Source organism: Eleutherodactylus coqui, chromosome 9 (genome assembly GCF_035609145.1).
Source record: "Eleutherodactylus coqui strain aEleCoq1 chromosome 9, aEleCoq1.hap1, whole genome shotgun sequence".
Classification (NCBI taxonomy): Eukaryota; Metazoa; Chordata; class Amphibia; order Anura; family Eleutherodactylidae; genus Eleutherodactylus; species Eleutherodactylus coqui.
Window position 1 is genome coordinate 110,487,657 of NC_089845.1, and position 27,281 is coordinate 110,514,937.

The 27,281-nt window shown below is 45.0% G+C and overlaps 1 protein-coding gene across 1 annotated transcript; it reads left to right on the plus strand.

Moving 5' to 3' along the window:
• The first annotated feature begins 1,307 nt into the window (after nucleotides 1-1,307).
• LOC136578329 (kinesin-like protein KIF20A) lies at nucleotides 1,308-26,310 on the plus strand. The gene is made up of 18 exons (XM_066578310.1): nucleotides 1,308-1,443; nucleotides 3,248-3,331; nucleotides 3,644-3,763; nucleotides 4,677-4,815; nucleotides 7,112-7,296; nucleotides 7,767-7,842; nucleotides 7,957-8,115; nucleotides 9,769-9,880; nucleotides 12,591-12,662; nucleotides 12,834-12,980; nucleotides 13,152-13,314; nucleotides 14,550-14,711; nucleotides 15,043-15,182; nucleotides 21,452-21,617; nucleotides 21,703-21,784; nucleotides 21,960-22,015; nucleotides 25,319-25,429; nucleotides 25,994-26,310. Exons 1-18 carry the CDS (start codon nucleotides 1,333-1,335, stop codon nucleotides 26,252-26,254), a joined length of 2,346 nt encoding a protein of 781 aa, XP_066434407.1. The 5' UTR covers nucleotides 1,308-1,332; the 3' UTR covers nucleotides 26,255-26,310.
• Nucleotides 26,311-27,281: the final 971 nt, after the last annotated feature.

A 27,281-nucleotide genomic window follows, 5' to 3' on the forward strand; every position in this document is an offset into this window, starting at 1 on the left:
TTTCCCAGTCAATCTTGATTCCACCAGCAGTGCCTGGTGGTGTCAAGATACAATAATACCGTGTGATGCTACTGACGGCCCCATTGAAAACAATGGGAGATGCAATATGAGGGTGCGCTGCAAGATGGGATCTGCTGCGATTGGTTTCTTGCATTGCAGGAACAAATCTCTCGTGTATGACCCCATTCAAAAGAACGGGGTTCATGTCTGTCTCACAACGCACAAATCTTGCGCAATTTTCCTTGTCTGTGTGACGCCGGCCTAAGCGTTGGTGAATGATAATGTTTACCATCAAAAACCTAGAAGTGGTTAGTTGTATCCAGTCTAGGCAAACCTCTGAGCGGAATGCATCCACTATACAAATCTCCTGTGTGCCGTAGAACAAGGGCACACAACCAGTTTCTAGTCTAAAGGCCTCAAGGTTTGTTCTCACTGGAAATATCTCAATAGACTATGCCATGAATGCCTGATGGGGGTCTTCACTTCTGGAACTCCCACCTAAGTGTTGGCCACTACCACGGCATACATTTGTACTCCGGAGTGCAAACAGCATTGGGGAACCCTGATTTTCCCAACAGGTGGCACTTGCATCTTTGCTCAGTCTGTACATCTGATATTTGCAGCATCTCTTGTGAACGTCTGAGGAGATCCCTCTGCAATATGTTGCGCTAAGTGCAGTGCAATGCTTTCCCCATAAGACCTGTACGAAGTATGACCTAGTAACTATTCTGTCCAGGTAGCACCTTAAGTTCCTTGGGCTGTACTCACACAGGTGCAACTTTGGGCAGTAAAAGAAAAACTGACCCTTTTTCTTGCTATTTTCCTAATTTTTTTTCTTTGTGGTCTGCAACGTAACCTGCCTTGTGCTTACATGGCATCCAGTTGTGGTGGGTCTCGTAGAAAGTAATAGTAATTCTTGAAGAGGAATCGCACAATTTGGCTATGCAGTGGCTTCTCTTTCTTGGACGGAGTTCATTATCGTATGTGTTCATTTTTTATTTTTTTTTCCCCCATGTAGTGGACTTGTCTGAAGAGTCCTGATGGTTGGGGGCTGCAGACTTACACCTCTGATGTAATGTTAATGACTGTGGGTACCAGACTCATTCCCTGACTTGTAATACTGTGACTAGGACTATTAGGAGATGCTAAATCTACAGATGCAGCTCTTTATAATGCTGTTGCATACGGCATTTTTGCTACATGACCGCCATGTTTCAGCAATGCCTAACCATTTTTGTGGCTGTAGGCCAGCTTCACTCTTAGATATATCTATATCAATCAATTTATTTTTCCCCTCAGGCAGAAATTCCATTAAGTCTAAATCCCACCCTGATGGACGCAAGGGAAGAAAGTGTGGTGCTGCCTGCAGAACAGGGCTTTCTGCAGGATCAATCAACATGCGATGCTACAAGAGACACTCTTACCTCGGACTCCTCAGTACTAGTAAGTCCTCTGCAATATCCCACCTTTCAGTCATGCAGCAAAAGAGTGAAGGCTTTGTACGCCCACTACTTTCTGCTACGGCTAGTCATATACGTCAGTGGCTATTTGGAGCCATCACCGTAGATCTGGTATGAAATAGAGCAGCATGCTGCATTGTCTCATCCAGCGACACGTCTTCCCACATACCAAACTGACACCATAATCGTCAATGGCCCTGTCTGGGCCCAGCATGTGCTGCATCACTGAGAAAGGAGCCAAACGGAGTCCTGATGCTAGTATGACCCTAGCCTACGCTGGAAAATGAGGCCAGCAACAATGCAAATGTTTTATTATGTATACAGTTTATGTGCCCATTAATGTCACAAAGAATGTAGACTAATGGTCAAATCCTGTAGCCATGTGTTTCACCATTTATTCTGCTCTCCTATGTACAGTAGAGGGGTTGGGGTTCTTTTACATGGGCCAACAATAGGTTGAAAAACTGCTCAAATGAGGTTTTTTTTCTTTTTTTTTTGATTGACAGTTGTCCCGTGTAAAAGTGGAACCTAACAGGATGCTGATTTACTAATCTCATTAGTTGCTTCATTTCAGCTCACTGAAACAACTAATGGGCGACTTCTCACGCAGTGTAAATGGGCAGTCGCTTATCTTTGAACAGCTGCCTGTTCAGAGTGTACGGAGGCGGGCGGCCAGAAGAGGTCCTCAGCGCTTCACCTCCATTTACTGAATAACTGTTGCTCTTGTGTGAAAGCACAGGAGTGATTATCATTGGAACTTCAGCATCTGACAGTCCTTCCATGTAAAAGTACCCTTAGGTGGAGCTGTGAAGGAGGATGCTACACTGATGCCACTTTAGGATACAACTTAAACTAATGGCTGCCGTCCATAAAGCTCTCTACAGTGCTGCGCCACCCTAAACTCCTCCCTCATCTCAGTCTAGGACTCTACACTTACTGTGTTCTAGTGATTTCCATCTAACGTCCTCTAATTCAAGCTTCACTCCTCTCTGAGTGGGTTTTTTTTTCTCAAGCTCCACCACTATCTGGAATGCACTACTACCACGACAATTGGGTTAATCGGCAAGATCTACAGTTTTTTTTAATTGTGCTCTAAACGCCTCTGTAGGGAGACTCATCACATTCGCTAATCTAACGTCTCCACTTACCTCTCAGACCCTGACATGTTCATTCAGTAGTGACGATCTCGCATACTCTGTGCACTCAATGACACGTCATATCTGTACATACTCAGATGCCACCTCAGGCTTATTAGAAACTAGAAAATCTGTATTCTGGCCAAATGCAGTGGATCCTAATACTTGTCTCATGGAAATGCTGAAATTCTTAATTCTCATGCCATAAGTTATTCCAGTGTATGCATAGTTCAAACATATTTGCAGAATGTTTATTGGGTTGTCCAAAGGTAAACTATTGCTGAACTATTCTCAGGTCATCAATAGGAAATTGGACAGGACGGTCTCCTGGGACCTCCGGATGATCATCTGATCACTGGGCTGGTCTACAAAGTTGATTTCTGCAGGAAGCAGATGGCTTTGTTCCCACTGCAGTGACCTGGCTTGGTATTTAAGGCACATTTCCCGTTCATTTCATTGGAAACTTCAGCCTGTAATACCAAGGCGGGCCACTACATGAGTGTAACAGTCCAGAGAGTAGCTGATCAGTGAGGGTTCCTGGTTACAAACCCCTGCTTTACTATTGGTGACCTGGCCTCAGGATGGGCAACCAAGCATTTACAACTGCACAACCTCTTTCATAGTTCTTCCTCTCTTGCTCCTCTTACACAGAATACACCGACTTCGCAGTCGCTAAAAGTGTACTTGAGAGTGCGACCTTTTTCAAAGACAGAGCTTGCAAGCAACGAATCCCAGGTTAGTTCCAAAATGTATGTAATCCTACTGTAGGGCTTAGTTTACATGGACTCCTTGCAGTGTTGCCAGAGCTTTGCTATGCCATTCATTCAGTGGATCCTTATGGATACTATTAATTTAACAGAGCCTAAATGGTAAGGTCTTTGTACTCTGGAGCTATTCAGACTTGCTGGTATGTATGTCTGCACTATTGGCAATTGCTTATGTTTGCGGACTACAGCTTTGGAGGAAAAAGATGCCGCTGCCTCTTAATGTTTCAGTGGGGAATAATCAAGCTATGGGGTTTCCTTTAATGTGCCACTATATTTTTAGGATTGTGTGACTATTGAAAACTCTGACATTGTGGCTCTGCGTGCTCCCAAAGACTCCTCTGCAATGAGAAATTGTGAACGTGGCATTGGGCAGTCTGTGCATAAGTTTACTTTCACAAGGGTAAGTAGTGCTACTTGAGTCATGTAGTAACTTGCATTAAAACCCACTAATAACACTATTGGTCACCAATCATGTCACTTAGACCCACCCTACCTCTCCTGCCGTTTTAACTAAGGGGATTCTCACGTTTGTCATGAAGCAATTCTGGTCAGAAGCAAAGGCGAAGAGCCAATTGGGTTGTGGCTGGGCTTCTCCTGTTCTTCTTCGCACAAGAGCAGGTACCAGTCCTGCTGCTGGGTTGAAGCTCTTCTACAAGCCTGTCCAGTTCTCATGTAACAGCCAGTCTCCTGGTATCTTTTCCATGCTCTTAAGACTCTGCTTGGGGACACAGAAAAACGTCGTCTTGTGACTGCAAATATTGATAAGCCATCCAGGAGGAGCAGGATAACCTGTGCAACTTGATTGGGCTGTAGGTACCATTTTATGCTACCAGTAGTGACAAGGACACTAGCAAGATTATGAAGTTTTTTTTTTTCACCCACTTTCCCCTCCTTGCAGTGATGAAACTGTGAATGGAGCGCTGGCTGGGCATGCATAGTTAGCTCCATTCAATTCAATGAGGCTGATGGAATAAGTCAAATGGCACCCACTCAGCTACCTCTGCAGTCCCATTGAAAGTGAATGGCGTGCTATTGCACTTGTGTGACCAGCTCTCCATTCAGCCGCCTCCTCATTGCAGGGGTTCTGTAACGCTGTAGTAAGGACAAGAGACACAGGACCAGTGTTCATGAGATCAGTGAGCGTATGTTCCCTTAACTTTTTTATTTTTTTTTCTTTTCCTTTTTTTTTGAGCAGTGTATTTAGGAAACTCCTTTTTTAATTGTTTTAAGAGGTTTTGCTAGGAAGTGTCATGTAATGTGACAAACCACTTTACCATCCTTCAATATTGGCAAAAAAATGCTTTATTTTGCAGATCTTTGGTGAGGACACAACACAAGCAGAATTTTTTGAAGGCACAATGAAAGACTTGGTGGTCTCTTTTGCCAGTGGGCAGAATGGACTCGTCTTCACGTATGGTGTCACAAATGCTGGAAAGACTTTTACAATTCAAGGTATTTAACCTAGTGTAACCTCAGTGAAGCAACACTCACGTTAATACTGACACTTTGGTCTAACTCATCAAAATATTTATTTGGGTTTCACTGCATAGTCTTCAACCATTAGGCTCTCTGCAGAATGTATACTAGCAGTATGTATTGGGAAGAATTTCCAGGGTGTCACTGTATGGGTATACAGTAGCTTGAGAGCCTTTCCTGGTATATATTCTAAACACAGAGCTCAGACATAATCTACACTAAGCTTTAACATTAAAACCACTGGCAGGTAAAATGAATAACCTTATCTTATTACAATTGCTGCCTGGGTCAGTGCATCTTCAAAATGTTAGGTTCTGTGGGGTCCCCCACATGCAGTGATTGGTAACTACCAAAAGTGGCCCAAGGACAGCACAGCCTGTGAGTGGATAACAGGTTGTGCCAGGCTAGCCTGTCTGGTGCTAACCTGCCAAAGAGCTATTATACCACTTATTGCTGAGAAACAAAGTGCTGATTATGATGGAAAGGTGTCGGAATACATAGTGCATCGCAGTTTACTGTGTAGCCACAGACCATTCAGAGTATTCATACTAACCCCTGTTCACCTTTGAAAGTGCCTAAAATTGGCACTTTAGCATCAAAACTGGACCACTGAGAAAGCTGGTCTGGTGGATCACTTTCTTTTTGTGTGATGTGGTCAGCTGAGTGCATGTATATCTCTTACTTGGGGAAGAGATGGCAACAGGGTGCCCTGGGGAATCTGCAGAATCAGCATGGTGCTCATAACTATGTTCTACTGGGAAGCCTTGGCTGCTGGTATTCATGAGAAGGCAACAGCCACATGTAGCACCTGTCAAAACATTGTTGCAAATCAAGTGCATGCCTTTGTGGCAGCTGTATTCCTAAATGGCCTCACTAGAATAATGCTCCCTACCATACCACAACAATTGTTCAGGAATGGTTTGAGGAACATGACAAAGTTCAAGGTGATGACTTGGCCTCCAAATTCCTCAGATATCAAGCATCTGTGAGATGTGCTGTTACAAGTCTGATCCATGGAGGTTCCAAGCTTACAGAACTTGAAGGATCAGCTGTTTACATCTTGGTATCAGATACCACAGGACACATTCAGAAGTCTTGTGGAGTAACGCCTTGATGAGTCAGTGCTAGTCTGGCAACCCTGAACAATATCTGTGGGATGGAAAACCTGTAACTTGCAAGACATGAAGAATCTGCTACTAACCGCTTGGTACCACACAAAACCTTCAGAGGTCTTGTGGAGCACTTGACTCATAAGGTCAGCTGTTATAGTGGCATGAGGGAAGCTACTTAAAGGGGTATTCTGGGCACAGTAACATTTAAAACTCTCGTACATCACAAGAAGTCATTTTGTGCTTACTGGACCTGGTCTAGTTACTTTCTGTCATGTAACCCATCTAGAATATCTCCACTTTCTCTAACATCTTGTCTGCATTTGCTACTTTCTGTCAGTGGCCTCCAACATTCTGTGAACCATGCATGATGGGAGGACAGGAGCCGTGTGCAGTTCAGAGGGCAGGAAGGTTCTGTCTGCTGAGTAAGGGGTAGTAACTGCAATACTATCTTGGGGCCCTTTTAGACAAGCTGATTTTATCACTTAAACAAGTGAACTCTGTCATCGTTGGCTTGTTTGCTCCTGTGCAGCCTGTTTCTACAGGAGGATACATTGTTGGCTCATTTACATGAAAAATTGTCTAGTCTCTCACATTTGCTATATAAGAGAAGGACTGAACGATTGCTCTTTAAACTGAATGATAAGTCGATGAGCCAATGATTATGGCTGCACAAAATGGATGTGTGAACAATTGTTTGTTGGTTCATGTTTGGATCAAACGATTATCATTGACTTTTGCTTGTTTGAATGATAAATGTTCTGTCTAAAAGCAGCCCAAGTTGTAGGACCTGTGGGCGGCGCTACAGTGCTGGCCGGGAGACAAGTTCTATGTATGCTGGAAGTTGTGGTAAGCCTATTGCTGTTTACTGCAGAAGTAATGCATTTAAACAAGGCGGCAGATCAGCAGCTGCACGGGACCAAAAGGGTTATGAGTAGCAGATAAAAGGCAGTTTGCTGCTACTTGGCTGTACCTCCTAGATTTCAACATTTCCATTTTGTGCCCAGAAAACCTTTTTTAAACATTGTCAGACATGCAGTTAGTCATACCACACAGAACAGGTTTTCTGAAAGGTCTGCAGAAGGTTCTTGTACACGCCCTAGAATATTCTCTTGGTCTTTCTAAGCACGTATTTGGCGCTAAACATTTTTCTATCCTTTTAGGATCACCAAAAGATGGAGGTATTCTACCTAGATCACTGGACGTGGTCTTTGATCATATTAGAGGTCGGCAATACGTCAAAATGAATCTGAAGCCCTATCTTGGCAATGATGTTATGAAACTGGATCATGCCCAAGTAAAGCACGAAGAAGCCATGAAAGCATCTCTTCTTTCCAGCCTAAAAGAGGTCTGTGCTTGGAACTGTGAAGCTTCAGGTGCAATATTGTTAGCGGACCACAAGGTGGCAGCAAAGTTAAAGGAATTCTGCAGAGCTGCTGTGAATTATCTCCATAGTTTACAGGATAGAGACTTGGATTGTGTTTAGAGCAGCCTTATATCCTGGTCAGTCAACAGATGCTGTAGAATGCCATCTGCTGGAAACACATGTTATAGCTGAGTATATACATATAGTTTATTTTATGAGAGATTTGGATGTTTTGTCAGTTACTGTTGCCTGGCTCTAGATTTTAATGGTAGTTAAAGGGTGCTATTATAAAAGTGTTGGTAGTGACCACTGGTGCTTGCTTAATGGCTCCCAAACACTTCAGCTCATTAGGCTGGGTTTTGAATACATGTTAGCACAGTGTGGAAATCTAGCCCTAGGATTCCCTTTGCAAGTTGAACAATCAGTAGTAAATGCTCAGTTTCTCATTCTAGGATGGTGCAAAAACTGCTCTAAGTTCTGGTAATCTGCAGAGTATGGCTTCTGAAAATGATACTGCTGCTGATCAAGGTAAATTAAGATAACAGTAGTTTTTTGTTTTTTTTGGTAAGCAATTTATGTTCTGTAAATCTTTTAAAACCCTGTGTACTTTCAATTCTCGCCTATTATAATCTGTAATTCTAGGAGGTAGTGACCAAAATCAGTTCTCTGCTTGGGTTTCCTTTTTTGAAATCTACAATGAGTGTGTGTATGATCTACTAGACCAGTTCTCTGCATCAAAGAACCAAAAGAGGCCAACATTGAAGATCTGTGATGATCAGCTTGGCACATCGTATGTGAAAGGTAATGTTTCCCAGGCTGTCCTAAGCAAATGTAAGACTTATTAGCCCTGAATTAAACCTGCTGTATAATTCTATGAGGAATTGCAGAAGGCAGAAAAAAATCCTAATTGCCTCAAAAATTTCATCACAGAATAGGATTAAAAAATAACCTTTATTGACTTAGATTCTTACCACTAAAAATGATGCTACACTTGGGAGAGGCCCCTTCAGTGAAAGTCCATCACCAGAAAGTGTCGCATCGGGTACCATCCAAAGTGAAAATTAATTATGGTGAAAAGTTGGAAGAAAATCTACCATGACCATAAAGACATCCGATATTGTGTTTCCCAAAGGCCACTTTACTAGATTTTTGGTGGATACCTATTTTGGGTAATACAGTTGCTAGTCAGATTGAGTAATGAACTACATGACCCACCTTAGTACCACCATATATCTATGGACCCTCTTGGAGATCCAAAGCCCTCCTATAGAATACCTTGTGTCTATGGATTTACTCTGAATCAGTGGAAAACCAAACTGAGTGCCAGCCAAGGATGGCTACTGACTGTGCGTAACACTCGCAAATGGCTTCCAACTTGTAATAAAAAATTCTGAATTCCACCATATTTCCACAGATGTGATCTAAGTCCTCACTGGAAAATAAGTGAGTGGCAGCCAAAATGCTGACACTGGAACACCCACAAATGGATTCCAGCAAATTTAAATAAAGGCCCATTTAGACTGGACGAATGTCAGGCAAACTATGCCTGACACTCGTCCTCGCACAAAATAGCTCTTGAGCTGCTACACAGGAGCTAGTATTGCTGGCTTACAGCAGGGAGGCTGGAGGATATTTCTCTCCTTGCACTCGCCCGCTCCTTTCCATTGACTTAACATGGCAGTCGTTCAGAACTGAAGGCTGCTAGCTACACTTCCTGCTGGTTGGTCTGTCAGAGCCAGCGATACTTCTGTGTGAAAGCACAGGAGCGAAGACACATGGACGAGTGTCTGGCATCGTTTGCCCGACATTCGTCCTATGTAAATGGGCCTTAAGGCTGCATTGTAGGTAGTCATATTTGAAGGGAAGAATACTGTAATGTGTAGTGAAATGCTTTCCGTTAAAAATAATTGAGGAACCTATTGAAATCAGTCCCAGGAAGTGTTTGGGTCTTCATGTTGCAGCTTGTTTCACGGAAGCCATGACAGATGTGGACAGAGCCTAAATTTTTGTACATACAGTGATTTTATAGGAAGCCAGTTAAATTATAGGTATGTCTTGTGCCATTTTAGAAGAAACTGGAATCTCCTGAGGGGGTGGTGGTTAGTCATTGACAACCATCAGCGACCCTAAAGGCTCCTTAACTCTGCCGCCTCTACTGAGGAAAACCAAGTAAATATGGGGAGAATATACAAACTCCATCCAGGTGCTTATCAATTCAGTCTTGGTGCCAAGGCAAGTGGTAACCACTGAGCCACTTAACTTCAGTGACTGCTACTGTTTCACTTTCTATTAGCTTAGTATAAAGTTTTCATGTGGTGCAGCTACTGCTTGTGTTCATGTTGAGACAAGACTTTATCATATGTAACTAAAACCCTGTCTATATGATAAATTATTTTTATGGACTCTCTGGCTAAGTATATATTGACTTCGATTTTAATCTTTCCATTTTGTTAGATTTGAAGTGGTTTAATATCAGTAGCACAGAAGAAGCCTGTAAAATACTGCAAATCGGCAACAAGAATCGAAGTTTAGCATCTACTAAAATGAATCAGCAGTCCAGTAGAAGGTGAGAAGTGTGTATTCAGCTGGGATTTTAAATCTTGCCATGTCCCACTGACGGGCAGACTTTACTACTGTAAACTAGAAGGCCTCCCTCACCCTTTTTTTTTTTTTTTTCCCTGCCGTGATTAGCATGGCACTTTCAGCACCCCACCAATCGCAGTATAACGCTGCCATTTTTTTTTTTTTTGTAAATGGGACCGCTCAGATGGCAGATTTTTGGAGCGGTGTCTGTTCTATTTTCGCCCACTTAGCGCACCATCTCAATGATTTATGTATGCTAAACTCCACTCTGAGCTGCGGCCGAAAGTAAATTGCGGCACTTAACACAACTCGTGTATAAGGAAGGCCTACGGGTATAGTCACATAATGGATTTTTGCAATTGATTCCTCATCAAATCTGCATCCCTTTTTTTTGTTTTGGGTTTGTTTTTAATTGGGAATGAATACTGTTCTATAGGGTGCAAAAACTCTTATATAAATTTGCTCCATACATGGATTTCAAATCCATGTACGGAAAAGTGACAAGTTACTACTTGATGTGGAATCTGCTCCTGTGAACTTGTACATGGATTTGCCTGTTGAAAAGGCCTAATTCTGTGTGCAAATTACTTCTCAGTGCAGATATTTTGAGGCAGAATGGAAAAACTGATATGGATTCCTCTGACCATTACCAGAAGACTCCTAAACTGCTGCAGGACTACATTTTTAAGATAAAACTGTTTAAATCTGTCCCCCACTTTTTTTTTTTTTTTAAATCACCACTGTGCCCCTAATTAAATAATGCATGCACTTTCAGCAGTGATTTGGGAACTCCTGCTCTGTTTCTGAGATACTTTTATTCCAGTAGGGGAAAATTGGCAAGCAGGGGTCATGGCAATTAGTTGCAGGCCATGGAGGGGAATATGGCTTAAGTGTTCAGGATGGCAAGATCCAGTTAATCATTTTTTACTCTGATAATATCTTATCAAAAGAGCACTTTTTTTTTCTCTTCAGTATTAATGGATCAGCCACTCAAACACCCCTGCCTACATTCTTCCTTTCTCGCAGTTCTGACTTTAGAGGTGTATTTACATGATATGGTGGTTGACTATATGGCACATAACTGTCATAAAGCGGCGTGTTTTTTAACACTCCAATCCACTGTCCGACGTCTTAAGACATTATGATTTAAAGCTGTACAGCTCCAATGTTGGAAGACATCCGTCGGGGTTCTCTTACTGTATATGGCCAGCCTCCCTGCTGTCGGTGCCTATCCAACGTGTCACCTCATGCAGTACTGGCTTTAGCCAGCAAATAGCGCCGTTGTATAGCAGAAGAGTAAGCTCCCTAGGAAAACCAGGATACAAATTGGATTGGAAGGGGTTAATCTAGTCTTGACCGTACAGTCAAACGGTTCATGTAAATACGCCCTAGGACAACGTGCTGCAGAAGGCAGTTTCCCGTAGGCAATAGATGGACACACAGCCGCCACTCATATGTCTAAGACTGGCTCAGAAGTAAATTAACACCTGTTCTTTGGAAGACTTTCTGCGTTCCTTTAACCCCTTAGGGACATGGCCTATTTTGGGCTTAAGGACTCAACGATTTTTGGTGGATTTTCATCTCCATTTTTCAAAAGCCATAACTTTTTTTTTATATTTTTCCGTCGGCGCGGCTGTATAAGGGCTTATTTTTTGCATGGCGAACTGTAGTTTTTGATGGTGCCATTTTTGGGTACATAGACTATATTGTATAACCTGCATTTTCTCTCCCTGTTATCATAAAAACAATATCAATTCTGCCATAGATTTTGGTGTTAATCAGTAAATACATTTTTTCTGCAGACTGGTACGGTTACGATACCAAAATTCTTACTTTTTTTAGGTTTTTCCACTTTTCTGCAATAAAACCCCTGTTTGTTTTTTTTTCTAAATCGCTGCATTCAAAGTCCTGTAATTTTTTTTTAATTTTTTTTTATTCTATGTACGGAGCTCTGTGGGCAACATATTGGACGCATCGTTACAGACGCGACAATACCAATTATGTGAAATTTTAATTTTTTACTTTTTTATGACAAAGCACAAAGGGGTTTTTACTTTTTACATTTTTTTTTTTCTTTGTACACTTATTTTTTACACTATTTGTGTCCCTATGAGGGACTTAAAGCACAGCACTGATCGCTGTGATAAGGCATGGCAGGACTTCTGTCCTGCCATGCCTTATCGCTTATACAGCGATCACAGGCTACGGCAATACAGGACGCCGGTATCTGGCGTCCTGTTGCCATAGCAACCAGTCGCGCACGCTCCCTCTGTGAACCCTACCCATGCCACGATCTACATGGATCGCGGCAGGGAAGGGGTTAACAGCGGGGGGGGGGGGGCACATCTCCGATGCACCCCCGTTGTTGCAGTGGGAGGCCGGCTATGACTGACAGCCAGCTCCCGCTGCGGGATAGCGCAAGATCACTTATGAGCTCGCGCTATCCCCGCAACAGGGCGTAAACTTGCGTCCTGGGAAGTACCCTGCTGCCAGGATGTAAACTTGCGCCCTGGAGCGGGAAGTGGTTAACAGGGTTATAGAAATCTTGTGTAGAACACACATCCTCGGGTTGCATCAGGAAGAGTCCGTTTTGTATCTGTCTGTCTGCCATGTTCCTTTACATTGTTAAAATGTTTAAAAAAACAAAAGCTGTGTGCTTCTATAGTAATGTCTTTCTAATCTCTTATTTTCAGTCACAGTATTTTTACCATTCGACTTCTTAAATTAAGCCATGGTGACGACCCGAGCGTTCTTGGAGTGTCAGAGTAAGTGAAAACACAGCAACTTTCGGTGAAGTAACTTCTTGAACTTTGGGACTTCCATTGATCAGCCACAACGCTGTCATATTTCAGGCCCTTTAAAGAGGGCCCAGTGTTTCCATGCTTCTGGCGGGCACATTTGATGCTTAACAACCGTGTCTTGTGTCCCTCGTGTAGAATGTCTTTGTGTGACTTGGCTGGATCTGAACGTTGTAACAAAACACAAACTGTTGGTGACCGCTTGAAAGAAGCTGGGAATATAAATAACTCTCTACTCATCCTTGGCAAATGCATCGCAGCTCTGAAGCAGGGCCAGAACCCAAAGTAAGTCTTGTGAACGCACCTGCCCATACAGTACTACAAATGCATGTCTGCCAGATAGCCTCTTGGATTCTGGGAGCTAATCGGACATGATGTACTACTGAATAATGCAGTTCTTGGTCTGCAATGGATAAATGCAGAATGCTTTACACTCTACATGCTCTTCACCTCTAGGAAGGCCAGCTATGTCCCATTTAGGGAAAGCAAACTCACCAGACTGTTTCAGCCCTTTTTCTGTGGAAAGGGAAAAGCCTGTATGATTGTGAATATCAATCAGTGTGCTTCTACTTACGATGAAACGCTACATGTTATGAAGTTTTCTGCTGTTGCTAAACAAGTAAGTATAACGTGGGATGCCTGAAGAACTTGATATGTTCTGCCATTCTTAACAAAGTGAAACCTTAAATATTTACTATAGAAATTGTCAGCTCCCCCAGTCTTGCTGTTCCAGCCCACAGAGTGCACAGAAGCAGAGACCCACTGCTGGTAAACCATAGGAGTGAAAAGTGGAAGTTCTAATGTTTTTACTGCAATAAAAGATATCCTATATACTGCCTGAGTTGCTGGAATTCCCCCCCACCCCCTATCTTTAAAATATTTAGTCTTCTCCTTGTTTGAGCTGATCGTACTGTGTAAAGGGCCCCCCCTCAACTGTCACATTAAAATTGCAAAGAGAACCTGGGAAATGTAATTTACTGTAGTTTGGATATGTAATGTAAATATATCACAGAACTTGGTTAGAAGTGTTTTTAAACCCTTAGTGACAGAACAAATTTTAGCCCTAAGAGCCAGTAAATTTGTTTCCACTTTACTATTCCAGCGGTCATAACTCGGTGACCAGAAGTGCAAATTTCCAGGTGGAGGGGAAGCAGCCTCTTCATTTTTGTCATTGGGATGACTCCCACACCAGTCATAAGGTGATGGAGTCTCCTCTCAGTATGCTACCACTTCAGGATTGGAATAACACTGTGTATAGTAAATAATAATTAGTAACAAGGATTGACAGGTTTCTTGTAGTTACATGATGTGCATTCATTGGGTTATTCTGTTTTCTGTGTATCATTGTAATATGAGCATCTAAAACTAATCAGCAATAGTGTAAAGGCCAATTTAGACAACGAGAATCGCTCAGTCTTTTGAGCCGTTCTCGTTCTGTCTAAATGCAGGGACATCATGCGGTTCTCGTACACAAGTAGCTGATTGCTGAATTCTAGCTTGCTAGAACTGAGGGAGCAGGCTGTTATCAGCCAGCTGTGCCTATAAGGTTCTCTGTGCCGGTGTCCTGTGAATTTAGTGGGAACACTAGCAGTCAGCGCTGAGAAGAATACATCTGTTTTCTTATGCAAAATAGCTGTATTCTATTAGTGGCTGTGACGGTGCCCCGTTCCGCTTGCATATTCTATAGTAGCTAATTAGCTACTATAAAGTATGCAAAGATGATCGCCCGACTGTCTGAGTTTTGAGCGATTTATCTTTAAGTGTAAGCGGGGTTAAGGTCAGACAGCATGTGTCACTGAAGTAATGGATGAAGAGCTCCACAGCACTCCTGATATTTTGTATGTTCAATTTTAGGTTGTGCAGACCATTCAACCCCAAAGCTTTGATTTCATGAGCCCAAGAATTGTTGGGAAGGATGGCAAGGTTATAATGGATATTGAGGCAAACGTGACAATGGAAGATCTTCTCTCTGAGGATGAAGATGAGGAAGTGGATATCTCAATCCTGAGTGCAGAGGTAACAAATGGTTGCTTCACAAATGTAATGTCCCAAAGGACTTTGCCTTGACAATGCCACTTTTCCCTCTAGCATTTTGGCTCAGATTGCCTAGTTCTAAACTAGTACAGATTAATGAGCTCAATGGCTGCTATAATTCTTCAGTCTAGTTCTGGATGAACTAGCAGCTGCCACCAACACAGTTTACTGCGGACTGATAGACTTGGAAATTCAACCCTACTAGCGGTAAATTGTGATCTGTAGCTGCAACGATCACTCGTGTATCAACACCCTTAGGAGGCACCAGACGGTTTTGTCTTTCTTCATGACATTAGTGTATTTCTATTCACAGGATCTTCTGAGAAAAATCGAAGAACTGAAGGAGAAGCTGGTGTCTGAAAGACAAGGCAAGCTGGTGCTTGAAATGCAGATAAGAAAAGAGATGGGAGAAGCAATGTATCAGCAGATGGTATACCTGGATGAGACGTGGAGGTAAGTGGGCTTTTGCTTACGAGTAGTGTAGTATACAAAAGGCAATGAAGTAGACGTGGTTATGTTACATTAACTAAGGTTTAGTAGTATGGTAAACTGCAGTTAACGCAATACAACCATTTCACTCTAAGGCCATACAGCCAACCTATTCAGATTTATAAGCCAAATAACCTCTGTAGTGACTACATATTAGCAGTGTGGCCCTCAGCTATTTGTATTACTACTAACCCATTAGTGACATGACCTATCTTGGCCAAAAAACGCTTTGGGGGATTTTTAGCTCCACTCTTTAAAAGCCACAACTTTCTTCCCAAAATTTTTAGAATCTTAATTTTTATAGATTGTGGCACATAGGAGGTTAACAGCGGGGATTGCTGTTATGTATCTCCACTGTTGCAATGGGAGGCCTGCTGGCAGTAACAGCTGGCTCCCACCATGGGGATGGTACAGGCTCTGCGTTTACATCCTGGTGCGTTGAGTACAATCCTGCCAGGACCTATTACACAATTTTGACTTGTGATCTCTAAGGAACCATGTTGAAATAATGAAGGCTCAAAGCAATGTGTGGGCCCAACTTCTCCCTGGATTGGGAAGGCGAAGAAAGCGGTATCCCTCAAAGGGGAAGCACTTTGTCAGTTCCAGCCTGCCGTAGGACCATGTAATCAGGTGATTGGTGGGGTACTGAGCAGCGGACCCCCAGGATAGGTCCTGAGTCATAAGTTGCCAATGGTTTTTGTTCCTCTGAAAACCTTTTAATACTCTAATGCCTTTTTTCCCGGCGTCATCCTGACGGCAGACATGGAGGTTGCACCTTGACCTCGTAGGGACAGGAAGCAAGAGACTTTAAAAGGCTCCTCCCGTCTCCCATTCACCAGTGCTTCCTGTCCCTACAGGGATATGCAAGAGGAGCTCCCTCCAGGGAGCTGCAGGTTGACAGCTGGGGGAACGGTCCATAGGGCTGTTTTCCCCCCTCACCCTTTTCCAAACAGGCTGACTGGAGGGATTGACGGTCCACAGGGCTGCTTCCCTTCTCATCTCCCCTCCGGAGAGTCAGCGCGGTCCGGGAGCACGGCGGGCCACAGGTCTGACCGCCCGGGGTTCACCACCGCAACGGTCGGAGCGGCGGACCAGAGGTCCTTGAGTCCCCTCCTTCCTCCTCCAGCTCGGAGTTGTTTTTCAGCCGGGGAGAGCGGCGGGCCACAGGCTCAGATGCCTCTCTCCTCCAGGCATGCCGGCACGGCCGCGCGCGGCGTCGGGGGGCGGAGCCAATGACGCGGCGTGACGCGGTGACGTCAGACGCCGTCAGCTGACCCGGAACAGCGGGAGATTTGAAAATGGAGACCCCCCCGACAAGCTTCCACTGACAGCACACCTTCAGGGAAGGATTTATCTGTCTACCTGGTTCTGTCTGCGTTTCTGCATCATGACTACAAAGGAACCAGAGATGGAAGCCCTGCAAACTGTAAGTGTTACTTGTTGCAGGAATGTTATGCTCAGGGATTTAGCATTGTGGGGGTGGTTTCCCTTATGTGCATGCATGTATGTTCTGCAGGACAGGGAATCCACTCGGTCTAAACAGGACCTAAAGAAAAAACACAGGAAAGGCGCTCTGTGTCTTTAAAAAACAAACAAACAAAAAAAAACTGGACGAGGCATATTAAAAAGCCGCTATGCCCCGATTGTACCTCCAGGATCCTTACGGATGAACAGGCTGCATTCAGGGAAGATATTATATCCCTGGTTAGAGAGGAGGTCCGGGCATCAATTTCCAGTCTTCTCATCCCCCCCCCCCCTCCAGCTCAGCGGAAGGAAGGGCCGCTAAAAGGGCGAGCCACATACCGCTAACGAGCTCACAATTTGAGCAATCCCGGGGCGACTTGTCAAATGGCGAACTCTTTGACCGTCCCCCTGACGCCAGGGATGAGAATAAAAAGTACTATTTCTCATCTGGGGACCTGGTTGACCTGATCAAAGCAGTCAGGGATACAAGTAAGGTCGAGGATGTAGTCGAGCCAAGGTCCGTACAGGACGCCGTGTCCGGCGGGCTCAGACCAAGGAACCGCACAGTGTTTCCGTTTAATGATACCCTGAAGTAATCGCGTATGAGTGCGCTGCGCGTACAAACACCTCTATTTGTCCCGCGAATATAAAGAGAGACTCCGCTTTGCGGAGAAAGACGTGAGCATCTACGCACGGTCCGGGAGCACGGCGGGCCACAGGTCTGACCGCCCGGGGTTCACCACCGCAGCAGTCGGAGCGGCGGACCAGAGGTCCTTGGGTCCCCTCCTTCCCCTGCCACAGCTCGGCGCAGTGGTTTCAGCTGGGGAGAGCGGCGGGCCATAGGCTCAGATGCCTCTCTCCTCCAGGCATGCCGGTGCGGCCGCGTGCGGCGTCGGGCACAGGTGGCCATAATGGCCAAAAAGACAGCCCTGCCATTCAAGGACTCCTCTCATCTTAAAAACCCGATGGACAGGGTCGACGCCTTGATGAAACGGGCCTGGCAAACAACGGCCTATACGCTGAAGTCCAAGGTCGCAGCGACTTCTGTGGCAAGGTCGATGTTCCTCTGATTGGGGGAACTCGACGACCAGATTAAACAGAAGGCCTCTAGAAATGTGTTACTGGAATGCATGCCTCTACTTAGATCAGCAACAGGCGGTCTGGCTGAAAACATGGAAAGCAGATACGGCTTCCAAAGGAAGGCTGTGTAACATCTCTGTTTCATGGCCAGCACATGTTTGGCGCGGACTTGGAGGAGATCCTAAAAAGAGCTACCGACAGGACCCGCAGTTTCCCGGACCAAGCAAGAACGGGATTTCCCTACAAACCTCAGCCATCCTTCAAGCCATACCGAGGCAAAGGAAAGACGGGGTGCTGGTCCTACCCCAAAGGAGGCAGGAGTAAAACAAAGACAACCCCTTCCCCTGTAGGCGAGTACCAGGTGGGGGGCAGACTGTTGAGCTTTCCCGGCCCCCACGCGATCCCCCGCCCTGCAGGGTATCTTTAGAAACGAAATTTCTAAGGTGCTACAGATGGGGGCGGTAGTCCAGGTCCCCGCAGTAGAACAGGGCTTGGGGTTCTACCCCTATTTCTGATCAAAAAACCGAACGACAGTTCGGATGATCCTTAATCGGAAGGGCCTGAACAGGTTGATTACCTACAAAAGGTTTAACCATCAGGTCTGCAGTAACTCTGATCAAAAGAGGGGACTTTGTGAGTACCGTCGATCTAAAGGACGCGTACTACCACGTCCCAGTCCTGTCGGAACATCACAAGTACCTGCGGTCTGCCATCAGGACGGGCAGCCGTGTACACCATTTTCAATTCCAGTGCCTACCCCTCGGAATTTCAACGGCACCCAGGATATTCTCCAAAATAGCGGCAGAGACGGTGGCGCATCTCCATGTGGCAGGCATAAACATTGTCCCATACCTGGACGATTTGCTGGTAATGGCATCCTCGCCGAAGATCCTCAAAGAGGATACCAGCCGAATCATCTCCCTATTTCAGAGACTGGGGCGGATAATTAACTTCCCTAAATCTAGTCTTCTCCCCGGGACGCGAAAGACCTCCTGGGGGTACAGATAGACTCAGTGTCTCAGATCTTGTCTTTGCCTCCACCCAGGCAGGAAAACCTTAGGCTGGCAGCGCAGAAATGCGGCCAGAAGAAACAAAATAACGATTAGGGACGCAACGAGGCTCCTGGGCCTCATGACCCCCTGTATCGGCATTATTCCTTGGGCCCAGGCTCACTCAAGGATGCTACAGAGAGCCACCCTGGGCAACTGGGGGGCAACAACCTCTCTGGACCGCAGAATGCCCGCGTCATCAGCGGTCACAAGGTCCCTCCGCTGGTGGCGGTCAACTGGCAACCTAGAGGCGGAGTCCCCATGGGTGACAGAGCCCTTCATCTCCGTAGTCACCAACGCAAGCCAGCCTGGCTGGGGAGCGCAAGTGGGGCAGCGTTTGCTCCAGGGCAAATGGGGTCCGACATTGCATGCCTAGACCTCAAATTCCAGAGAGCTTAGGGCCATCTGGGAGCATGTTAGGATCTTCTCGGATAACGGGACCGCCGTTTCACTTAGTCACCACCAGGGAGGCACCAGAAACTTTCACCTGCTGAAATTAACAGCCCCGATTTTCTGATGGGCCGAGTCCATCTGACAGCGGTCCATCTCAAAGGATCCCAGATCCCGACAGCCGACTTTCTAAGTCAGAGGCCTAGACCCTAGGAATGGTCTCGGAATCAAGAGGAATTTCGTCTCATTACAGAAACCTGGGGCAGTCCACAGGTGGACCTGTTTGTGAGCAGCAAAAATTCAGAATGTCCCGGCTATTTTCCCTAGATCCGAGGGACAAGTCCGAGGGGTTAGACGCCTTTTCCCATAGTTGGGATTTCAGTCTGGCATACGCCTTCCCCCTCCCCCATACACCTGATCCCGAGAGTTCTTCAGAAGGTCCAGCAGACCAACATCACGCTGATCCTGATCACCCAACACTGGGGAAAAAAGGGCATGGTTTCCGGTGCTCCTAAAGCTCGCCATCTCGGAGCCAATCCGCCTTCCATCCAGGAAGGACCTTCTAGTGCAGGGCCCAGTTCTTTGCCCCAACCTAGAGAGACTGAACCTCGCAGTGGGGATATTGAGGAACAGACGCTAAGACAAGGTCTGTCCTCCAGAGTTATCGCGATTCTACGCCAGTCCCGAAAACCTGTAACCTCAGCTACTTATAATAAGATCGGGGGAAAAATTCTTCTCCTGGAGGGGGCTGGAGGTCTCCAATCTTGACACTTTGGTGGCGGAGATTTTTGGACTTCCTCCAGATAAAAACCTGAGACCACGAACCCTGGAAGTACAGGTAGCAGCGCTCTCAGCCATTCTAGACCAACCTTTGGCGGATCATAGACTGATCCGCAGGTTCATGAAAGCGGCAGAAAGAATGAGGTCAGTTAGCCGTAGTACAGTTCCCCCCCATGGGACCTGAACCTAGTTCTCCAAAGCCTCTGCAAAGACCCCCTCAACCTATTGATCAGATTCCGATTAGGTTCCTCACGTTTAAAACTGTGTTCCTGGTAGCTATCACAGCAGCAAGGCACGTAAGCGAGCCCCAGGCCCTATCTTGTAAGACATCTTACCTATTAAGCCAGGACGATAGGGTCATAAAAAAAAAAAAAAAACAGACCCTCGTTTTTCTTCCAAAGGTAGCCTCAAAATTCCACAGACAGCAAGAAATTATTCTCCCATCCTTCTGTCAAAATCCCCAAAACGATAGGGAAAGAGACTACCATAGCCTGGATGCAAGGAAGGCCATCCTATGCTATCCAGAGCAGACATTATCCTTTTAGGAAGGCTAACTGTCTTTTGTTCAATTTCAGGGGCCAGGCAGAGGGAGAGCGGCTTCTAGGAGATCCATTAGCCGCCGGATAAAATCCACCATCCAGCAGGCCTACTCCGTCCTGCAACAGCGCTATCCCGGAAGGACTCAAGGCCCATTCTACCAGGGCAGTATCCTGCTCCTGGGCAGATGGGGCTATGGCGACGCCGGACCAAATCTGTAAGGCAGCCACATGGTCCAACCTGCACACATTCGCAAAACATTACAGGCCGAATGCGGACCTCTCCTCCGATCTCTCTTTCGGGAGAAGGGTCCTGCAAGCAGTGGTCCCTCCCTAAGAGTTAATTTGGTATACTCCATGTCTGCCGTCAGGATGACGCCGGGAAAGGGGAGTAATTTCTTACCGAAAATTCCTTTTTCCCGAGTCATCCTGACGGCACGTATTTCCCTCCCAAAAATTCACACGTTTATATTAACGCTTATGCGGGCACGAACCAGTAGCCCAGAGGCTCCTATGGTGGACATTTCCTTTTATGCGGAAAATTTGTGCATATTATCTTGTGTTATGTCCGGGTAAGCTACCCTCTTCTTGTTTATGTTCAAATGAAACTAACCATGTTATTTTTTTTCGGAGCAAATAAATATCTTCCTTGGTTAACCGCGACATGTCCATGTAAGTAATTTAGAAGACACTGGTGAATGGGAGACGGGAGGAGCCTTTTAAAGTCTCTTGCTTCCTGTCCCTACGAGGTCAAGGTGCAACCTCCATGTCTGCCGTCAGGATGACTCGGGAAAAAGGAATTTTCGGTAAGAAATTACTCCCCTTTATAGCAGAGGTTTCTGCAGTGAGTGCCACATGTAAACCTGCCCTTATTGTATGTAGCTTATATAATGTGGCTTTTATTTTTTTTTCTTTTATGAAATGTGATTTCTAGTAAACGGTTTGAGGACTTTAGAGAAACTACAGAGGAGCAACTGGAAAACAGGCTGGAAATGTACAAGAAGGCCATCAAAAACCATGCCTATCGTCACGCAGTGGAAGAACTTGAGACGGATTATGTTCCACTAGATGAGTTTCAGGCTGAACAAGAAAAAGTTGAGGTTGGTATATGGTATGTTTTTATTAGGAATAAAGGTTTTCTTGGGGTATTTTATCTGAAATGTACTCCCAACTACTATATTTCAGGCGAGAGACCAAAGAATAGAAGAACTGGAAATTATGCTTGGTCTGCATAAACGTCTTGCAGATGGTGATGGCAGCAGCCCAGGTATATAGTTGACAGGGTATTAATATACAAGCCTTTATAGATATGGCTAGAACTGTCGTGTGCATCCTAGATGGGCGCTTAAATGAAGCTGGCATTCTTGAGGCCACTCTGTAAATTTATCTAGACCACAAGTTCATGAGGGAAGTGCTAAATCATGACCTTTTCTCATCAGTAGATTCTACCTCCGTGGCCCTGGATGCATTGACCAAGCGATGTCAAGAGAAAGATAAGGTAAAATCTATTTAAAGGAGTCTTCTAAAGCTGAGGATCTCCAACTTCCAAATCTGCTGTAAATACATGGATTAAAACATATTTTTTAAAAGGGGTTGCATGAATTGAATAAAACGGCCACCATCCCTGCAGCCTGTGAGAAGCCTGTCCTAGAATGCTGTGTGGCATTGGGCTTCACGCTGCCGGACTAGAGCATGAATACTGAACAGTTGTGCGGTTTGGTCTTTGTGGTGTTCACTATGCAGTAATGAGGACACGCTCGCTCTATTCTGTGATAGGGTACGATTATGGCAACACAAAACTTGCAGAGGTGAAAATACCTGGGGTATTACAGCAGTAAAGTGGAGATTTAATCTCCTTCACATACTTCAGAAATTGACCTGCATTGTAGACTTAAAATCAACAGCATTCAACTTAAGCTGCTGACTTTCACTGTCAACTTCACTCCTTAATGAGCAAATCTGGGTAAATCAGCATGTAAAGGTCCTTTTACATAAAAATAATTGCTGGGCTGACTGTTGGGCACACAAGCACCCACCAATCATCGCTTCAGTGCTTTCAGTGAAGGAGACAGAGTGGGCTAGAGATGGCTTTCAGTTATCTACCTGTTTACACAGCCCGATTGTCGCTTTTGTGTGTGGTGTTCTCTGCCCCCCCCCCCCCCCCCCCCTCTGCTCTTACCACTGGGTAACACTGGCATGGAAAAGGACTTGGGGATTTTAGACTGTAAGCTTAACTTGCGCACATGGAATATTGTGTACAGTTTTGGGCACCAGTAGTCAAGAAGGACACATCAGATTTTGATTGGGTACAAAGTCAGGCAACTAAAGTAATAAACTGGGCTGACTACAATACCCAGAAAAGTTATTAAAATTGGGGTTATTCAGGTTAAAAAAAACAGCTGAGGGGTGACCCAATAACTTTAAATATATCAGAGGACAATACAGAGATCTCTCCCATCCATTTATACCCAGGACTGACTGACAAGGGGCCGCCCTTGATGTCTAGAAGAAAGGAGGCTTCTACACCGACCTAGAAGGGGGTTCTTTACTGTAAGGCAAAGAGTTCCACAGTCGGTGCTCTAAGGATGTGGTGATGGCAAATTTGATAAGAGTAGAAGAGGGGGCTGGATGTCTCTCTTGTGATACAATGTTATAATCATTAATAACTTCAAAAGGGTTGTTGATCCAGGGATTATTCAGATTGCCAGATTGGAGGCAGGAAGGACTCCTCCACCCCCCCCCCCCCCCCCCCTTTAAATGGGGGAAAATTGGCTTCTACGTCACTTGGGTTTTTGCATTCCTCTGGACCAACATTTGGCGGGTAATAGGCTGAACTGGATGGGCATTTTTTTTGTTTTTTATGCCCACAAACCATGACTAACCATAACTTGTTTGCTTATTAGTTCAGTCGTTGGCAGTGTTTGAACTATAGTACTATGTCAACCTTTTGAGACGTTGGCCCTTAATCTTGAGGGGGACAGTGAAGTAGAAGGTATTTAAAATGCGTTATGCAGTGGCCAAATCTGCAGGGGGTTTTGTTTTCCAAAAGATGCCAGTAAAAAATACAATCAGGATTTGAGGTCAACCCTTCTGAATGTGAATTATCTCCCAGGTCAAATCTAGATGGCTTGAGTACCTTAAGGCCTCCCTCACACAGGCGTCTGCAAAAACGCTGCGTTTACTGTGTTCTCAGCAGCGTTGGCTGTGGGTTTTTTGGCTGTTTCTAGCACAAGCTGAAAAGCTTTTTTTTTTTGTTTGTGTTTTGTTTTCCCCCTTTCAGACTTGCTGGCATAACAACCTGCATTTAACTCCCAAAAAATGCAGTAAAATTTTGCCGCGTTTCAGCAGTGCTGAAAACGCAGCTCATTAATTTCAATGGGAGACGCAGCTGAAACCGGCCAAGAATAGAATATGCAGCGCTTTCAAAACGCAGTGTTGGAAACACTTAAAGGGGTTGTCCCGCGGCAGCAAGTGGGTCTATACACTTCTGTATGGCCATATTAATGCACTTTGTAATGTACATTGTGCATTAATTATGAGCCATACAGAAGTTATAAAAAGTTTTTCACTTACCTGCTCCGTTGCTGGCGTCCTCGTCTCCATGGTGCCGTCTAATTTTCGCCGTCTAAAATGGTCGAATGGCCAAATTAGACGCGCTTGCGCAGTCCGGGTCTTATCTTCTCAATGGGGCTCCGTGTAGCTCCGCCCCGTCACGTGCCGATTCCAGCCAATCAGGAGGCTGGAATCGGCAATGGACCGCACAGAAGAGCTGCGGTCCACGGAGGGAGAAGATACCAGCGGCCATCTTCAACCGGTAAGTATAGAAGTCACCGGAGCGCGGGGATTCAGGTAAGCGCTGTGCTGTTCTTTTTTTCAGTCCCTGCATCGGGGTTGTCTCGCACCGAACGGGGGGGGGGGGTTGAAAAAAAACCCCCGTTTCGGCGCGGGACAACCCCTTTAAGTCTTGTTTGAGCAGCCCCATTGAAATGAATTGGAGTGTTGTACAGCATTTAGTTCAGTGCTGAAAATGCAGCGCTATACAAAAACGCCTGAGGGAGGCCTTACACACCTGTTAGTCAAGGCAAAACCTCAATTAGATATCAAGGTATACACACAGGGAAAACCTCAGTCAGGTTTCAATTGAATTATCCCTCTTGTACATAAATCTAAGGGGGAACTTCGCAGATGGCATACATTTCCCTCCTCTTTCCTGGGGAGGTGTCATCTGATATAAATGCTTAGTTTTCCAAAACTCCTATCCACTCCAACAACAACTTGTCCCGCAAAAAACAAGCCCTTATATGGCCATGTCAATGGAAAAATGAAAAAGTTATGGCTCTTGAGACGCAACTGCAAAATTAGTTGAAATTCAATGATTAGACCATTTAAAAAAACCTGCCCTGGTGGGCACGACAGGGAGGTAGGAAACCCGCCACTCAAGGGGTTAATGCCTGTATATTTTGAGAAGGCAAAAAAAAAATTATAAAGGGGTGGGGGGGGGGGGGGGTGTGAGTGGAGTAAGCTGCCCCTGATAGGTTTACACCACATTTTCGCCTACAAATAAAGTGTATACCACATTTCTCAGTGAAGCAGTGGTTGGGAAGCTGCCCCTCCTTTTTAAGCGTTCTTCTAGCCTCCTATATTTTATTATAGTTGCATTTCAACTACTCGCCAATGTGGTTAGAATGCAAATCGGATGCTGATGTAAACAGACAATGTTTATTATGTGCTTTTACTACACAGATTACCACTAACTTTCTAAAAGGCACTCACTGATGTCCTTCCTCTTTCACGCATGCAGGTCATTATTGGTTTGAGGGTACAGATACAGAATATTAGGGATGAAGCTGATCTGAAAGAAAGAAGACTGACTGAAGAAAATGACATGTTGAAGCAGCATTTGAAAATCAAGGTAAGACTGCATAGCCGGACTACATTCACACACAGCGTATTATCCGCAGCAGGAACAAAAGCTGTGGATCTCACCCCCTCGTTTGAAGAGGTGAAATCTGCACTGAGAATCCACAACATAAACTTGACTTGGGCTGAATGCTTACAGACTGAAAATTCCACAGCGGAATTTTTTGCAGAATTTCTGCCATGGCGCGCTGTCATAGGATTGCGTTAGTTTATGAAATCCTATGCAGACAGCCCTGATTTAACTGTGTGAAAACTCTCGGTGTTAAAATCACAGCATGTCCTGAATCTTTTGTGCAGGCCTCTCATAGAATATTGCAGCGGGATTCCGACCTGGCCGTAGGCATGGCCTTACTGTGGATTTAAAACCTTCACTGCAGGTCAACTTGCGCTATGAATTGTTACTGAAGGGGGGGGGGGGGGGAATGAAATTTCTCAAAATCCATTCACTTTGCATCTAATACATGTCAAAACTTCAACCACAGAAAATCCATAGCTTATCTCTCAAACATCCACCCTCGCCATGATTCATCATAAATGACATGCTTGCTTTTCACAGGAACAGGAAATCCGAGGTCTGCAGAGCCTGGCAGAGAGGGCTATTCAGCTGGAGGCTTCAGTAACTGAACTTCGGGCACAGCTGGATGAAAGTAGGAAACTCGTGTCTACCATGGACACTGGTGAACCAAAACCCAAAAAAGGCTTGTTCTCTAGCATTAAAAATTCCATGAATGTTACTCCAAAGAAGTCTAAAATTGTTGAAAAACCTGAGGAACCTTCAGCCTTAACTAGGAAAAGGGCTCTGCTGGCTCGTAAATGAGACTGTTTTAAACGTTGTATAAATGAGCTATTTATTTTATGTAATAAAAACGTTAACTTTTTAAAACTTTTGTGAACACGTAATATTTTTCCTCTTACACTGCAAATGTACAAGCGTGCTCCAAGTCTTTATGATCCCTTGAGACAGCCGGTGGAAAAGCAGCTTTTTTTTTTTGTCCATGACAAATGTCAGAGTTCAACCAAAGGGGTCATTGCAAATTATCCCATTTTAGTTGCTTTCCACTGATGTGAATGAAGTGGCAGTGTGACTGTGCAAACACTTGGGGCACATCAGGACTATTCTTGGCATTGGTCGTGGGACCCCTTCCCATATAAACCCCTCCCCTGCCAGCAATGGAAGAGTAAGAACTTAGCAGAACTAGTGTGCTAAACTTCCTTTCCACCCCAGCCTATGAGAGCTGCCAGCAAAGGGAGGTGGAGGGACTCTAGCAATGCAGGCTGCTGGTAAACTCCCCCCCCCTTCTCTTTTCTGACAGCTCTGTCTGTGGGAACAGTAGGCATATTCCCACAAAACATAGGAAAAGACCTATCTTCTCCAGTAATGTGTAAAAGCAGCCGGCTGGAATTCGCTCCGTATGAGCGATCATTGCTGGCTGATTTTTGCACGCTGGAAAAAATGCTTCAGATGACTGATTTTTGGCTGGTGTTTTATCACAGCAAAATGGCCACGATAAAACGCTTGTGTGAACTAGCCTCTTGGCGATTATCGGTTTGTGTATTCTTGATGCTGGTGGTTCCATAGTCTGGAAGGGCTTGTGATGCCAGGTCAATCGTATTCTTCACCATGTGTGATCACACCCTATGAATTTAGAGCTGTGGAGTAACGTTACCTCTCACTCTGCGAATTGTAATGTATAACGTCTGACTATCTGCAGCACAACTTCTCTTCTGCTGCAGGTTTTTCTGCGGTAAGGGAATGGGATGTGTGTAAAACCTCATTCAATTACTTTGTACTGGACATTGCTATGGAATTTTGTCTTGCATTGTGCAGCAATTCCATAGTGTGT

Coding starts and splice junctions, on each gene's coding strand:
- LOC136578329 (XM_066578310.1), top strand. CDS start 1,333: ATGGACGCAAGGGAAGAAAGTGTGGTGCTGCCTGCAGAACAGGGCTTT. Junction 12,981..13,151: donor AAGCAGGGCCAGAACCCAAA/GTAAGTCTTGTG, acceptor CTTCACCTCTAG/GAAGGCCAGCTATGTCCCAT. Junction 15,183..21,451: donor TACCTGGATGAGACGTGGAG/GTAAGTGGGCTT, acceptor TGTGATTTCTAG/TAAACGGTTTGAGGACTTTA.